Below are 15,284 nucleotides of genomic sequence, written 5' to 3'. Positions count from 1 at the left end.
AAAAAAAATCAATACATCAATGCTGTTGGTAATTTGCATTTTATACTTTCACGAGTTGCCAAACTGAGACAGAAACCACAGAGCAGGTGTGTGTGTGTTGGCGTGGGAATTTAACAAGAAAAAAAAAAAAAAAGCCCAGAGGAAGTTGCGACCTGAAAGGTTTCATTCCAACCTGCAGTTTGTAGAAACGTCTGGTCCAGCTGCTCTGAGGGGGAAGGCTTTCACGGCGACACCACCCACCAGCGGCCGGGCCGGTGAAGCTGCTCCATGTGTTCGGGGTGTTCAGGGTTCAGGGTCGGCAGGAACGTGTCAGGGTTTGTGTGGTGACCCGCTGAACCGCAAAGTTTAATTCTTCACAAAATGTTTAATTCTTCACAAAATGTTTTTAATACTTTGGCCTGAGACGAACATTTCTCACTGCAAACTGGAGAGTTTGTTCATTCACGTCTAAATGTTACAAAAAAGTAAATAAAAGTTTAAAAAGGGTTTCCTTAAAGTGGAAAAGTAAGAAAAGGTCAAAACTAAAATTAAAAAAATATGAATCCTAAGGCCAAAAAATATTTTAAAAATATGAAGTAAAAATGTTCAAACATAATCTGTTCAAACATATTTTTAAAAGCATTTTAAAATATGCAAAAATATAGAAAACTAGAACATTTTTTGAAAAATATGCAAAACTGTAGAAATTTTGAAACTATATTTTCAAAACTTTTCATAAATGCAAAAATTGGGAACATTAAAAAAAAAAAAGATTTTGCACTTTCCAGTAACAAAAATAAAATATATTTTCATAGGTGTTTTTTTTTATTTTTTAAGTTCAGATAAACAGGATTTCATGGGGCTCAGAGGATCAACCTGCCAACCTAGAAAAGAAATCTGACACTGCGTAGTTCCACATCTTTAACGGTGACATCACAGCGAACCTGGTTCACTACAACCAATGACAAACCTGCCTCTCTCTCCCTAACTGACCTCCCATTGGTTTACACTTTTGATTGACTGCTCGCTCCCTGCGCTAAGCCCCGCCCCCATGACCACGCCACCTCCTGTTGAGTTTCAAATCAGACAGATCTGCAGCTCGTTTGCTTTCTCTTTTATTTGAGTTTGCACCGCTGTACAGAGGGGATATTTCCTTTCTTTCTTTCTTTTCACACAGTTCACACAGCGGCTGCGGTACGAACACAGTCCTCTGCTGTTTGGTCGATGAGCTGCCTTGCTCAAGGGCACCTGGACAGGAGTTTGAAAATACAGCTTGTTGTTCTCTCATAGAAAAAAACAAAAAACAAAGATAAAACAACAGGTGTGTCGGTGTGACAGCAGTCTGCAGCGCCGCCTCTGTCCACCAAATCAAAAGTGTCTTTAAAAAAATTCAAATAAAAAAAATTAAAAACACACCGACAGTTCTGCTTCCAGTGAGTCCTGGTCAGCAGGTTGAACTCCTCCGTGCCTCAGCAGAAGGAGGTCCGGTAACTTCTGCTCTTCCTGTATCCCTCCGCCCGGAGGAGCAAAGCTCACCTGAGGAGGGCGCTCAGAACAGCAGCATCAGCAGGTCGTGGTGGACGGGCAGGCCCAGAGGCTCCGGCGGCTCCGACCGTCTCTGGAGGTGGTCCGTCATGAGGAAGGCGGTCGGGCCGACGCGTTTCCACACGCAGCGCTCGCACAGCGGGCCGGCGGAACGCACGCCGTCCGTCTGCAGCGCAAAGAGAGACACAGCTCAGAGCTCGAGACACAACGAGACACAAATTTAAAAACACTAAGGAATTAAAAACACTGAGGAAACGCTATCCTACACTCGCCACTTCGAAGTGAGGAAACACTAGAGAGAAGATAATCCATATTAAAGATTAAAATTCAGTAAATATCAATGAAAATAAATAAATAAATAAATAAATAAATAAAAGTAAATAAAATAAATACAATTCAGTTAAAGGCAAGACTAAAATGGTAAAATAATCAAATAAATAAAATTCAATTGAAAACCAGTCTAAAAAAGGGTAAAATAATTAAACAGACAAGAAAATTCTTTCTTACAATTTAATTCTTCTCTTGAGAATTTGAGCAGCTAGAACAGTTTCCCCTCAGGGATCAGTAAACTATTTCTGATTCTTAAAACAAACAAACAAACAAACAAAAAAAAAACACCAGTGCTAGAAAATAATGTGGAATACATGTTAGATTCTGTGCAACCTGTCTGACCTTTTTGAAGATTTTATTGTGTGTGTGTGTGTGTGAGTGTGAGCTCTTACGTATCTCATGGGCCGTTTGCACATGGTGAAGGCGGAGTCGGCGCTGATGGAGTTGGGACAGCCGGCGGTGGAGCAGCGGGGGGGCAGCCCCTCCTTCAGCAGGGAGCCGGTCGTCGCCGACGTCAGGAAGTACTCCTGCACACGACAGGAAGTTCACAGCGTTTAACAGAGACACCTGTCTGCTCGCCGTCCTCTTAAGCAGCTACAACAACTCATTTCCCCTTTATTTGACACGGGCTCCTCCATGTTGCATCTCTGCCAGACTTCTTCTGTGGTGCCGCTGCCTCAAACCGCCAAAACAAAAGCCATCTGCATTTCCGCTGTGGTGCCGATGGCCCCGCGGTCTGGCCCTGTAACCCGTCCATCACACACCTCCTCGATGCAAACATCACACACGCCGGCCATGCAGGCCAGTGGGAACAACAACAACAACGACACAACCAGACCAGTGAGTCCCTGATGAACTTCTCACAGCCAAACTGGAGTTACAGTCAACGGCAGAATTCAAAGAATCCACTGAGAAATCTGCCTCCTGGAATTCATGCCAAAGAACTCAAAGAATCCAACGAGAATCTGCCTCCTGCAACGCGACCACGCAGACAAAACCTCCCGACAGCACAGCCATCTAAACAAAGCCACATCATGAGAACATTTACATTTTCCAGGACAAATGTGAGACTGTACAGATGATGAACAGTCTTGTTTTTCTCTCTTTCGCCACATCAGGTCCTCCAGGCTTCCTCTGGGGCCTCGCTGGGGGTTCAGATTCAGCTGCTTCGCTCTGAGACAGAAAACCATCGAAGCAAACTCAGGGAACTGCAGCCAAGTTTGTCTGGAGGTCTGAGCTCCAGCTGGGATCAGGGCTGGGAAAACTGCCCTCACAGTCTAATTATACACACTGCACTATAAAAAAAAATTCTGCCTCGTTTCAACACATTTAGACTGAAACAAGACAAACTGACCTGGAAACAAGTGGGATTATCTCATCCCATTGGCAGATTTCTTTTAATCTTGTCTGAAAAAAAAAAAAAAAAAAAAAAAAAATCTTGTCTGAAGAAGAATGAGTAATGTTAAGGTTCGATATCCACTGGAAACACTGCAGGGCTTAGAGAGCAGCCCTGCCTGGTTCCACAAAAAACAAACCAAACCAAACAAAAAATTCTGAAAACAAAGTGATCAGTATTGGAAACAAGTAGGATTATCTCATCCCATTGGTGGATTGTTAGTTTAATTTTATTTGAAGAAAAAAAGTCAGGTTTGATAACCAGTGAAAACACTAAAGGGCTAAGGGGACAGCCCTGCCTTTTTTTTTTTTTTTTTTTTTTTTTTTTTTTTACACCAAATAAAAGCTGATTCAAGAAAATTCTGGGATCAAGGTGATCAGTATTGGAGACAAGTGGGATTATCCCATCCAACTGGCAGATTTATTTTTCCTTGCTTGAAGAATAACAAGACAAATTAATGAGAATGAGGCTAAATTCCTTGTGAATGAGGAGATTTGATAGTAACTTTAAACCAGTAGCTCTAGCTGCCAATGTGTAAAATGATTCGTCTGCAATACTAAAATCACACGGCTGCAAAACTAATCCACTCATAAGAAAGTCAAACACTGGCAATGAAGTGCTTAAGAACTGCTGAGTGTTTCTAGCTCTCCACTGACAAATCGCCTGCCAAAAACTACTAACTAATCCAAATGACATCATCCTGTCTTCACAAGAGGAAGTGAAGCAATGTTAACTTCCTGTTTGAGGTTGTATAAAATCCCCCCCGGCCCCAATACCCGACTCCGCCTCAGTCTGGGACCAAACCCAAAGCAGACGCCACCTGCAGCCTCGCTCAGGGAACAAGGACTCTGTCGTTTATGAGCATGAAAACAAAACAAAACAAAAAAAAAAACAGAACAGATTCTGAGGTTTATGAGAGCGACAGTTGAAGAAGTAAAAGAAAAGCAGATTTGAAAGGATGGAAAAATTCCTTTGTTTCACAATGAAAACCAAAAATGCTTCCTGTCAGACCTCCTGAGAAGTTTCCACCTTGGGATGGACATTAAGGAAACAAACACTAATTTTTGTTATTGTTGTTGTTATGATTTAGAAAGCCACATCTAAATCTCATCAGCGGACACATGGATTTGTGTTTGGGCAAGATCAAACTGTTGGTCTGCAATGCATTTTATTATTACAGGGTTTCCGCTACATGTAATTGATCGTGGCGCACCGCCACGGCTAAATAAAAGCCGCCACGGCTTGGGAATGATGATTTTTTTTTTTTTCCCGGGTGTTAACACAATTTAAAGTATATTGTATGAATGACCTGTGAAAACGACCCTACATACACACATAGCATATATTTGCGCACATATACTTACTATGATCAGAGTTTTAAATGATAAATTAAATATCACGACATGTTACACTACGCCGCAATTAATTTTATTTTGAAAACGCACCGGAGTTATCACCCGCCTGCTCTGTGCTACTGCTGCGCGCTCAAGAGTGGAGGCGGTAACAAGCAGAGGGAGAGAAAAGGGCGAGAGCAAGGTACCTACGCAAGATTAAGTTTAATCCATTTTTTGTTCAAGCCTGTGAAAACGACCCTAATGTTATTAATGTTAACATTGCATTGCGACCGACAGTAGGGCTGGGCGATATGGACCAAAAGTCATATCCCGACATATTTTGGCTGAATATAGATATACGATATATATCCCGAATTTTTTTCCTTAAAGTGAGAGCAAATGTTCAGTTAAGTCAAAGCCAAATATGACATGACGGGGCTGGAGCTTTTTTGGGTTGTGGATGGCTTGTGGCTGGGGCTTCTGCAGTGTTCCTGGTAGTATCTGGGGGGCAGGAGCTGCTACAGGAACGTCCTCTGGCTCGGCCCTCTCACCTGCCGTGTCTCCACTGAGAGGCCGAGGAGGAGGAAGGTTCCTGTAAAGTTACCGGGCGGCTGAGCGACCATGACCGGGGCATCAAAATGCCTGTTGTTAAAAAAGCCTGTTGTTAGCGTTAGCTAACGTCTGCTAAAACTAACGTTAGCGCCCCTACAAATGCCGACTAAAAAGTGTGTTGTTACTGTTAGCTAACGTTAGCTAGTACGTTAGCGTTAGCTTGGTAGTCTTGGCCGTGTTGCTAGGGGACGCCTAGCGCCCGGCTGTTTGCTTTCTGTTGACAGCACATCGCACCGAGAGTAAATCCAGTCAGCACCAAGTAAACCCCAAGCCCCACCCGGGAGTTTTCGGGCCGCTCCGAGTCCCCACCTCGAGGCAGGGCCGTTTTTAGCCATTTGGTTAATAGTAAACTGTAAGTCAGAGATGGTTTGGTTTTTCTCAATTTACCAAGTTCCACTCACTTTAAATTGTATTTATGTGGAGGTGAAGACAGACCTGAGGAACAGGCTGCAGGGGGACCATCTGGCAGCATCAATGGGCCACCTCTGGCTGAGTTGAACAATAGAGCCTTAGAGCTCTTTTTCCAAAAAAAAAAGAAAGATGAAGTGCTCTCAGCCAGGCAGCACACTGTGCCAATAATACAGTCTTGCAATATATAGCAATGTAAATAAAGTGTGTATTGGTCGCACAAAACTTAAAAAAGGCTGCAGCCTCCGAATTTTATGTGGAAGAAAAAAACATACATATTTTTTTTTTCTGGGGGAAACCCTGTATTATTTTTTTTTTTACCTCAAAGATATTTTGGTTTTTGCTTTTCATCACCATAATGCCAGGCCCATACAGGTTTAGAGCTCAGTAATAAAAAACTGCTATTTATAAGTGTAACAAGCACCGTTAACATAAGAACTAGTAAGATGAACGTTTTAAGTGCATCTTACCACTATCTAAAAATAAAAAAGCATCACCCAGTGTCATTTACATCATGATTAAAAACACTTTTAGCCCGAGAATCTCAACGTGAATCATGAAGCTCGTAGAGTTCTCATCGGGCCTGAAAATTAAGACCCGACCCGAACCGGGCCCGACTGGGCCAGCCCGAGGCCCTACCCGACCCAACTAGCCGAACTTTAGGCCCGACAGCCCGATAAAGCCAGAGAAAAAAAAAAAAAAAAAAAAAAAAAAAATGACAGACGGCCTTGCTTGGAGGCTAAACTTTCAGTTGCAAACAGACAACCAGCTGTGTGAGCGTGGCCGGCCGCTGCATCAGGCAGGTCACCTGTCAGATCCGGCAGACCTGACCGGTGGGCGCGGTGCCGGACGGTGCTGCGGCAGGCCCGCCTGATGCCGACTGATGGTGCCGTGGCATGTGCGGGTCAATACGGTAGTCTAGAAAACTGGTGATTTTTTTTTCCCCGTGCGCCCCCAGTTGCACTGCCCATAGCAGAAACCGTCCCTGCTGCCGAGTCTGCCAGCACAGCGGGATACTGCTGCAACTCTCTCTCACTTGTTTGCGCTGCGCTCGCACAGCTGGTTGTCTGTCTGTCACTGAAAGTTTAGCCTCCAAATCCAATCCAGTCTCTCACTCTCCACCAGTCACATAAAAATGAAACATCATAATCAATAACACAACACATAATTCTATTTTTTTATTAAAAAAAAAAAAAAATCCCCCACAGAACCCGAAGCCCAACCCGACCCGCCCAATTCACGTAAATTTTAGGCCCGACCCGACCCGAAAATGTCGGGTCGGGTCGGGTTCGGGCAAAATATGAGAACTCTAGAAGCTCGGCCCTGAACGGCAACAAAACGCTCACAACTGGAGCCACGCCTCAGTGTAGCTGTAATACCCTGATAAAATGCATATTAAACTCCATTTGGTGTGTTGTGCAGCCTAATTCTTGTTATATATATTATAGCACCGTGTTATAACTTGCATTTTGAATAAAGCAAGACGCTGTGGAGCTTTGCGACTGGCTTTAGGACTACGATGTTCACCTGTAAAGACGACAACATCGGAGAATACCACAACTCCTGATTGTGTTCACTTCACCCTCCTTTCCTCACTCCCTTTCCTTCTTTCCTCTCCTCGCTTCCCTCAAAGTCATTTCTTGGATAAAGGATAAAACAGGTTCACAGCAGGACGGACAACCCAGGGAATTCATGTGAAAACTTTTAAATGCCTGTCTTAAATCTAATGCTCTGATGTCAAACGTTGACAAAAACATAAACAATGGAGTGAATGTTCTTTTATTTTGGGTTATGACGGGGTAAACGGGTTTCAAACATTATTGTCTGCCTGTAATATGATCAATTACCGGGAAGTCACCATCTTTTGGCCTGGACTCTGGCTTCTGTTCAGAGTCTGGTTGTAATGAGAGAGTCGGGCCAGCAGCTGCATTCAGACACAATCCAGCGACAGTCCTGTTTAACTGAATGCAGCTGGTGCGTTCAGGGCTCCAGTTTGGATCGGAGCCACATTTTTGTCCGACCCGAGACGGGAGCACAGTAACTGAACCCGACAGTCACTCTTTTGTTGCGCTTGTGCATCGCGAGGTCACATTCATCGCCTGAAGAAGCCCGTGTGTTGCCTTCGGTGTCATCATGTAAACTCCAGCGCCCTACAGGAATCTGCCCAGAACAAACAGCAGTTTGACATCATTTTTCACTGAAATGATGCCAACGTGACCGAACCCCGACCGAATCTGTAAATATTTGTCTGAACCCGGCCTGACCCTCTGCTGCGTCCCACAGGGGGGTTCAGGGAAAAAAGATGAACCAGAACCAGAATCAGCATTTACTGGAACGCGGCTCCACATCACGGCAGCCAATCAAGAAAGACGGCAATCAGACAGGCCGGCCGTGTGTGTGTGTGTGTGTGTGTGTGTGTGTGTGTGTGTGTGTGGTGCTGAATTGCTGAAGTTGACACATGGATATTTTAGGCTTCTTTCTGATTTCTTATTTCAAATGAATCAATTTGTAGATAGATGGATAGATAGGTATACTTTATTGATCCCAGACTGGGAAATTCACCCATCAATGAGAAACTGCATGCTGGCTCAAGAAAATAACACAGAATATAGAATTAAATCAAGCGGAAGAGACAAATATAAAGCAGACAGGTTTGCCATTTATCTCCTAGAAGAAAATAAAAGAACTGCTGTGTGCAACTTTCTGGAAAAATCCTACGTTTCATGTCGACCTTTTGCTTTTTTAACAGCAGGTTTGATAAACTAACAGAGCGCCGCAGCTGACAGGCAGTTTGTAGTGCCAGGTCGAATTAATTTATCATAATTTATCATGAATCATTAATTTATCAGTTTATCATAGAAAACTTTTACTTTTGTTATTATACATGTGTTTTTTTTCCCTGTCTCTCTGCAAAACGTCTTGACGAGACGAGCGAGTCGTTTCTCTGACATCTGCAGGTTAGAGGATCGAGACGACCTGGAGGTTAAGGACACCAGCAGGGCTGCAGCGACAGAAAACTGGGTCACCCACTTTCTTTCAGCAGGAAGTCCTGAGTGTTACAGCAACAAAAATAAGAACCCGCATGCCTGCTGTGAAAGTGGTGTGAAGCTGTTCTTCCAGCCCGGTTTGTTGATGCTGCTGTTCCAGTCAGGTTTTACACAACAGCCAAACAAAACACCGTTTGTTAATCCTCTAACATCGCCTGACTTTCATTCTCAAAACGCCACGGTATTCCAGGAACCTGCACAAAAGGAAACAAACAGCCAAAGCGGCGTGGCGCTGTCTGACCTCAGCCAGGTGACGAGGTTGCGCTACCGGCACGACTGCAGGAAGTGAAACTCCTGTGCAGCGCTGACGTGAGAACAGATGAAAACAGATGTGTTACAAAAAAAAAAAAAAAAAAAAAAAGAGGCGTTCAGTGGAGTTGCATGTGTGAAGTGAGATGAGGGACTTTCAGAACCGCAGCATCCGGATTGACCGTCAGAGGAGGAAACGACAGACATGAGAACGCAGCCAGAGAGAGAAGAGATTATCGTGAGATTAGACTGACAAGAAGCAAGATCAATATCATGGAGGAAATGAGCGCACTGCGGCAGCAAAGACTAAAGCTGCAGGGCTAAAAGATAAACGAAAAGGCCAAAAAACAAAACAAAAAAACCAAAAAAAATACTCAGTGTCCACTCTCTCAGCGGTCTGATGCAGCTCAGCTCAGCAGCTCGGCCATAAATTCTACCTTTTAACAAAGTTTATAATGTTCAGTTTGTGTTGACATTGTGCAGAATGTGTCACTTTAATTCTGTGTTTATTACTGAGGTTGTGGACTGCATTATACTGAGAGGGGTTTCTAATTTTTTGTCCTCCCTATTTATATACATGAGTGAGGACAGAATAGTGGAAACAGCTGTCAGTAAAGTGCAGCACTAACTATGAGCTCAATGCCAAACATAGAAGTGAATGAACACCTCTGTTACCGTGACAACAAGACAAGCTGAGCATTATTGTCTTCTTTTTAATAAGAATCATAAGGCACTGAATGCAGACTGTCCCGATCATGCAAATAAAACTTTGACACAAACCGAGGATTATTCAGATTTTAGAGAAGTTTTCACATAAACGTCCAAAAGCGCTTCGACGGTAAGTCACGCGTCGCCCTTCTCACATCATGAGACAGCCGAATAAAATCAAGATCAAGAATCAACAGCAAGAAAGCTACAGCGAAAACAAAACAGATTAAAGGAAATGATGACTTAAACGTTCAGGGGCAGTTCAGCCCTTCTGAAAACTGTGATATTATTTCTCTTCAAGAGTTACTACTTACTGGATATGCTAACGGTTAGCCACCGGCTCACATTCATAACAATAAGCGCTTTAGTCCCCTCAGAGAAGGTTTAACGTCACTTTACATCCCAAACTAAAATGCATGTACAACTACTGAGCGCAAGCTGACGATACGTTTAGTGAAATTTGCATTTTTCCTGTTAGAAACATAAACAAAGATCCGGTAACCTCTGCACGTGGTGTATCACTCCGCCTAGAGGAGCAGCAGCCGCCACAGAGAAGAAAGTAGACCGCTTTAATTTTTTATTTATGTCTTTGTTATATTTGTTTTCTTTGTTGAAAAAAAAAAAAAAAAAAAAAAAAAAAGTTTCTCCTGAATGCTAAAAGCTAGCTGGCGAGTCACGCTGTGGCTAGCTGCTTCTTTTCCTCCGCCTGCCGCCTCTTTCACATTTTATTTACAACATTTGTAAAATTCTGCTGCACATTTAAACTCAAACTGTGCTTATTTAACAGTTTGAGTGGATGAATGAGGTTGTTTTTATTTTTAATGTTAGGTAGGCTAACGGTTAGCAATCCAGTAACTCAGTAACAATAAAGGGAAATAAAGCCAAAATTTAAAAAAAGGTGAATTATCACATTTAGAAAAGTTAAATGCTGCAGACGTGGGCCAGAGATTAAAGTGTGTTGTCGAAGAGAGAGAATTACGAGTCGACAGTGAAGCGATTCCTCTGAGGCAGGTACGAGGACGATCAGATATCTGAGGCGTTTGCGGTGTCGAATCTTTACTGGGAAATCTGACGCATGAGAGGCGAGAAGAAAACGTCACTTATCGCTGAGAGGAAACTGGCACCAGATTAAGATCAGAGGTTAAAGAGCAGATGTGGGCTGCACATCAGGCAGAGAAAACACCACCGTCTCTAATGTTCTCTGCAAAAATTACCATTTCTATTCAGAGATTTGGGATAACACTGAGGAGGAGGAGTGAGGTGCATGCTGGGAGATGTCCTACCCCGGCCAGAGTGAGGAAGTAGCTGATGTTCCTGGTCATGGCGAGGGAGGTTTTGGCCCGGGTCACCGCCACGTACAGCAGGTTCCACTCGTCCTCAGGCACTTCATCTGACACACAGAGACAGAGAGACGCTTCAGTTTCCCACCGGCACTTGAACGCATCACAGAATCAGACCGTAGCGCGACGCGATCAGCGTCCTCTGCTCGTTAACGCCGCGTTAGCGCGCGTCTGCCAGCTGATGTACAACAACATGTTGGCTAATGTTTCCTGAGCTAACACCGCCGTGAAAACCTGAACTCTGGAGGCTCGGAGCAGAGCCGCCTGAGGCGAGGCGCTTAGCTGCCAGGGTCCACACAGCACCGTGACCCTACGAGGGAAACTAGGAACTACAAGGAAAACATTAGCTAACACTTTGTTAGCTAACAAAACATTAGCTTACATGTTGTTAGCTATAAGAAAACATTAGTTAACATGTTTTTGCACATACATATTTATATATTAATATATGAAGAGTTCATTTGCAAAAACAGATAAAAGCCATCCTTAAAATGAATACACCTCTTTCACTGATACTGCTTGGAGCACACACACACACATATATATACACACACACACACACACACAAAGCATGATTTAGGATAATAAACCGTATGCCAGGCTAAATAAACATATAAAAAATAGAAATAAATATAAAGTTATTTATACTGCTTCTCTCTGACCTGTTTTTTTTTTTTTATTCTTTTATTCTTGTTCTTTTTATTCTTTTATTTTATGGTGTTTAATTTTTTTATCGTGAACAAATGCATCGTTATTTCGTTCTACAGTGCATCTCTGATGTAATGTCTGAATGACAATAAAGGAATCTGAATCTGAAAAAAAAACAAAAAAAAAACACAACTTGCCCCTTGTGATTCTTCAAGCCGACTTAAAGACGTCGGCCTGCTCACAGAGACACAGAGAACCAAACCAAACAGGGGAATAAAACACAACGGAGTTTACTGCTCGGCTTCAGGCCAAAGACAACAGCTGGAGAGGATAAAGACACACACACACACACACACACACACACACACACACACACAGAGAGAGAGAGAGAACTTTCACACGACCTGAGCTGACTGCAGTGATTATCCCTGCAGCGAGTTTGCGTTTGGAGTGGCTGCTGATTGCTAAATAATCTCTGTTGTGCAACGTTTTGCTGTCGTCTGGCTCGAGTGTGTGACCAGAGGCGAGCTGGGCCTCAGCCAACCTGCACAGGCCTCTGCCAAACCTCAAACACACACACACACACACACACACACACACACACACACACACACGCACACACCGCTGTGGTCTTTGCCCTGCTCGCGGCTGGCAGCCTGGGAGCTTTGTGCTGCGGCAGCTGTTATCACCGAGATAAAATTCACACAGCCGGGCTCGTGTTACCGCAGCAGCGCCTGACGCACGCCGGCCGAGCGTCTGCTGCAGATTCAGGTTTCATCTGCACCCGAGAGGCCGGCCGGACGCCTGAGCTGCACAACTGACTAAATATCTGTCATTTAGTTAGAGAGAGGGCGACTGTTTCACCTGCTCGCCCCTAAAACCAGACGTGCAAACTGAAAAAATTAATTTACAAGATCACAATCTACCATAATCTTTTGTTAAAGCGCTCACATGGCGGCTGAATCCAGAACAGCTGTGATCACTGAATTAAATGAGTTCACATGACCCCGAATTCCTGTCAAACATCATCCTGCTCTAGTGGCTGTAAAATTTAAACCGATAAAACCTTCACAAATCTTTAAACATCCTCTCTCATGATGTGTGATGTGTCCCTTAGTGTGTATTAAGCTGTTTGTTAATAAACTCTGTGTTACTTGAACATTTTTCACTGTGTTCTTAAATTTTTGTCATTTAGGAAAAAATGTACTCCTCAGGAAAAAGTCAGCATCGAGACCTGAAAGACAAAGTTTTATTGAAGTTTTCTATTTTCCCTGTCAGACACTAATAGATGTAGGACGGCATATTAGGGCCGTAGCAGGGGGGAGAAAGAAATCATGGAGCTGGGGAAGGAGAGAGAAAAACTCAGATATTCTCTGAGATTAACGTTGTGAATTTACAAGAAAAAACTCACAAATTTAAGAGAAAAAGCTAGAAAATTATGAGATAATAAAGTCGTTAATTTATGAGAAATAAACTCAGAAAAAAAGGTTTTCTTGGATTTCGGTTTCTTTAAACTATTTACACTAAGCGAGTTTTTTTCCTCATAAATTTAAGACTTTAATCTGAGTTTTTTCTTGCAAATTTGTGATTTTATAATCTCAAGTTTTTTCTCATGTATTTTTCTGAGTTTTTTCTTGCAAATTTACCACTTTAATGTCAGAGAATATCCAAGTTTTTTTTCTCATGCATTTACATTTTTAAATTTTGAAAATTCCCCACCCCTGTCGTCCTGTCAACTTGAATCTAACGAGCCATTTTGGAGAAATTCATTCCTAACTAATGAGGCGCTGGCTGCTGATTGGCTGGTAGTGTTGGTGGCCCCGCCCTCCTTGGTGGTAAAGTGTGGGCCGGCTGGTGCAAAGTAAGAGCCTGAGGCCTCGTTCAGTCTGCAGGTGGATCAGGTTTGTTTCTCAGGTCAGACTTTTATTTGACGACACTCTGAAATCCTTTTTGAGCGTCCAGAGAATCCGGACTGAGATGCATCTGTAGAAATCTGATTAGCATCGCATTTTAAACCTCCTGCAGATGCGGTTTGGATTTCATTTGGAAAAAAAAAAAAAAAAAAGTGTTCCATGTGTTTTATTTGCTGTTTGAATGTCCTAAAATCAATCTGGATACAATCTGGATACGACTAAAAATGGATTTGACCTGCTGGTGTGAACAAGGCCTAAATGACTGGTTGTTTTTTGAGGAGTGACATCAGAAACAGGAACGAGCATCGTGTTCATCTTCAATGACATCCAGATCTGCACGAGCAGCTTCCAATAACGTCCTGCTGAAGCAGTTATGTAGCCAAAATCCACTGAAATGGTCATGGTGATGGTGGGTAAGACCTTACCAGTGGATTTTTACACTGGATCTGCTGGTTTCTGCCAGCAGCATGCAGGAAAGAAAAAAAAAAAAAAAAAAAAAAACATGCTTCACTGTGGATGGTGGATCTGTCCGTGAGAAAAAGCTAGAAAATTCTGAGATTATAAAGTCGTAACTTTATGAGAAATAAACGCACGGTTCCTTTACCCCAAAAAAGTAAAAGAAAAACTATTTATACTATACAAGTTTTTTTTTTTTCATAAATTTATGACTTTCATTTGAGTTTTGAGAATTTGAGATTTTTCTTGCAAATTTGTGATTTTATAATGTAAGAATTTTCACGTTTTTTCTCAGGGAAAAAAAAAACATGCTTGACACTGTGGATGGTGGATCTGTCTGTGTGGCGCTCACCCCAGCGGAAGCCGGAGACGCGGTGCAGGTCGTGCCGGGCGCAGGGGATCTTGACGAAGTCGTCGGTGATCATCACCGTGTGGAACTCCAGGCCTTTGGCTTTGTGCACCGTCCCCAGGATGAAGTCTGCAGCAGAGCGGGAGACGAGGTCAGATCCACAGCACAGACAGAAAGACAACATCATCATCATCATCATCACCATCGTGACGCTCTGCTGACGCCGCAGAGAAACTCCCCTGTGATGCTAAAAAGCAGGAAAACATCCAGAGACTTCCTCTTTTCTAATTTTAAGTTCAAGTTTATTCGAAGCCCAGCGTCACTGTTTCCTGAGAGCTTTACACGCCTGCTGGTTTCAGCATGCAGGACGACATCCCTTTTGAAAGGAAACGTAAAGCCCACATATGCTTCTCTTGAACGAAGGGCTTTTATTGTGAAATTTAGTTTCTATGCATGGAAATATTGCTGTTTTACATATTTTGCTGTTGAAAAGTACAGTAAATGCCTGATTAGGGCTGGGCAATAAGGACAAAAATGTTACCAAAATGTTAAATGAAATTATTTTTATAAACATGTACATAAATAACTATTATGGCACATTGTTACAACCTCTGGTCGTATTTGCTAATATGTGTTTGCAGTAATTTCTGTGCCTGATTGGCCAGCGGGAGAGAGCGCTATATAGGGAGACTGGAGGAGGAGGAAGTCGGCATTCTTCTTCCGCTCCCAACTCGAAACTCCCTCATTTTGCCCTGTATTGTGTGTGAGAGACAGGGAAAGTAGAGCTATACTTTGTAAAGAAAATTGTGATTAAGTAACAGTAGGGGTGGGCTGCTCTTTTCTTTGTGAATGTCTTTTTCTCCTGTGTTTTGGTAAGTTAGGGAGGTTAGTATTTCTGTATGTTATTTTCTCGTTATTTTATTAGGTTATCTCTTGAAAATTAGTTAGGGTCGTTTTGTTTGTTAGTTTG

The 15,284-nt window shown here is 42.9% G+C and overlaps 2 protein-coding genes across 2 annotated transcripts in view; one reads left to right on the top strand and one right to left on the bottom strand.

Moving 5' to 3' along the window:
• Positions 1–12,723, top strand: part of il15ra (interleukin 15 receptor subunit alpha) — a 43,177-nt gene extending 30,454 nt beyond the window's left edge. Inside the window, exons 9-10 of the transcript XR_003927865.1 lie at positions 8,395–8,400; positions 12,714–12,723. The gene's annotated coding sequence lies outside the window, so the exon portion shown is untranslated. The remainder of the gene's footprint in view (positions 1–8,394; positions 8,401–12,713) is intronic.
• fbxo18 (F-box DNA helicase 1) overlaps positions 815–15,284 on the bottom strand; it is a 40,939-nt gene continuing 26,469 nt past the window's right edge. The window contains exons 18-21 of the mRNA XM_030045992.1: positions 14,318–14,443; positions 10,892–10,998; positions 2,247–2,381; positions 815–1,690 (exon numbers count right to left, since the gene is read on the bottom strand). Coding sequence (XP_029901852.1) covers positions 1,529–1,690; positions 2,247–2,381; positions 10,892–10,998; positions 14,318–14,443 — 530 coding nt within the window. The 3' untranslated portion in view covers positions 815–1,528. The remainder of the gene's footprint in view (positions 1,691–2,246; positions 2,382–10,891; positions 10,999–14,317; positions 14,444–15,284) is intronic.

Source organism: Myripristis murdjan, chromosome 23, assembly GCF_902150065.1.
Source record: "Myripristis murdjan chromosome 23, fMyrMur1.1, whole genome shotgun sequence".
NCBI lineage: Eukaryota > Metazoa > Chordata > Actinopteri > Holocentriformes > Holocentridae > Myripristis > Myripristis murdjan.
This window is presented reverse-complemented; position numbering and strand designations above follow the sequence as displayed.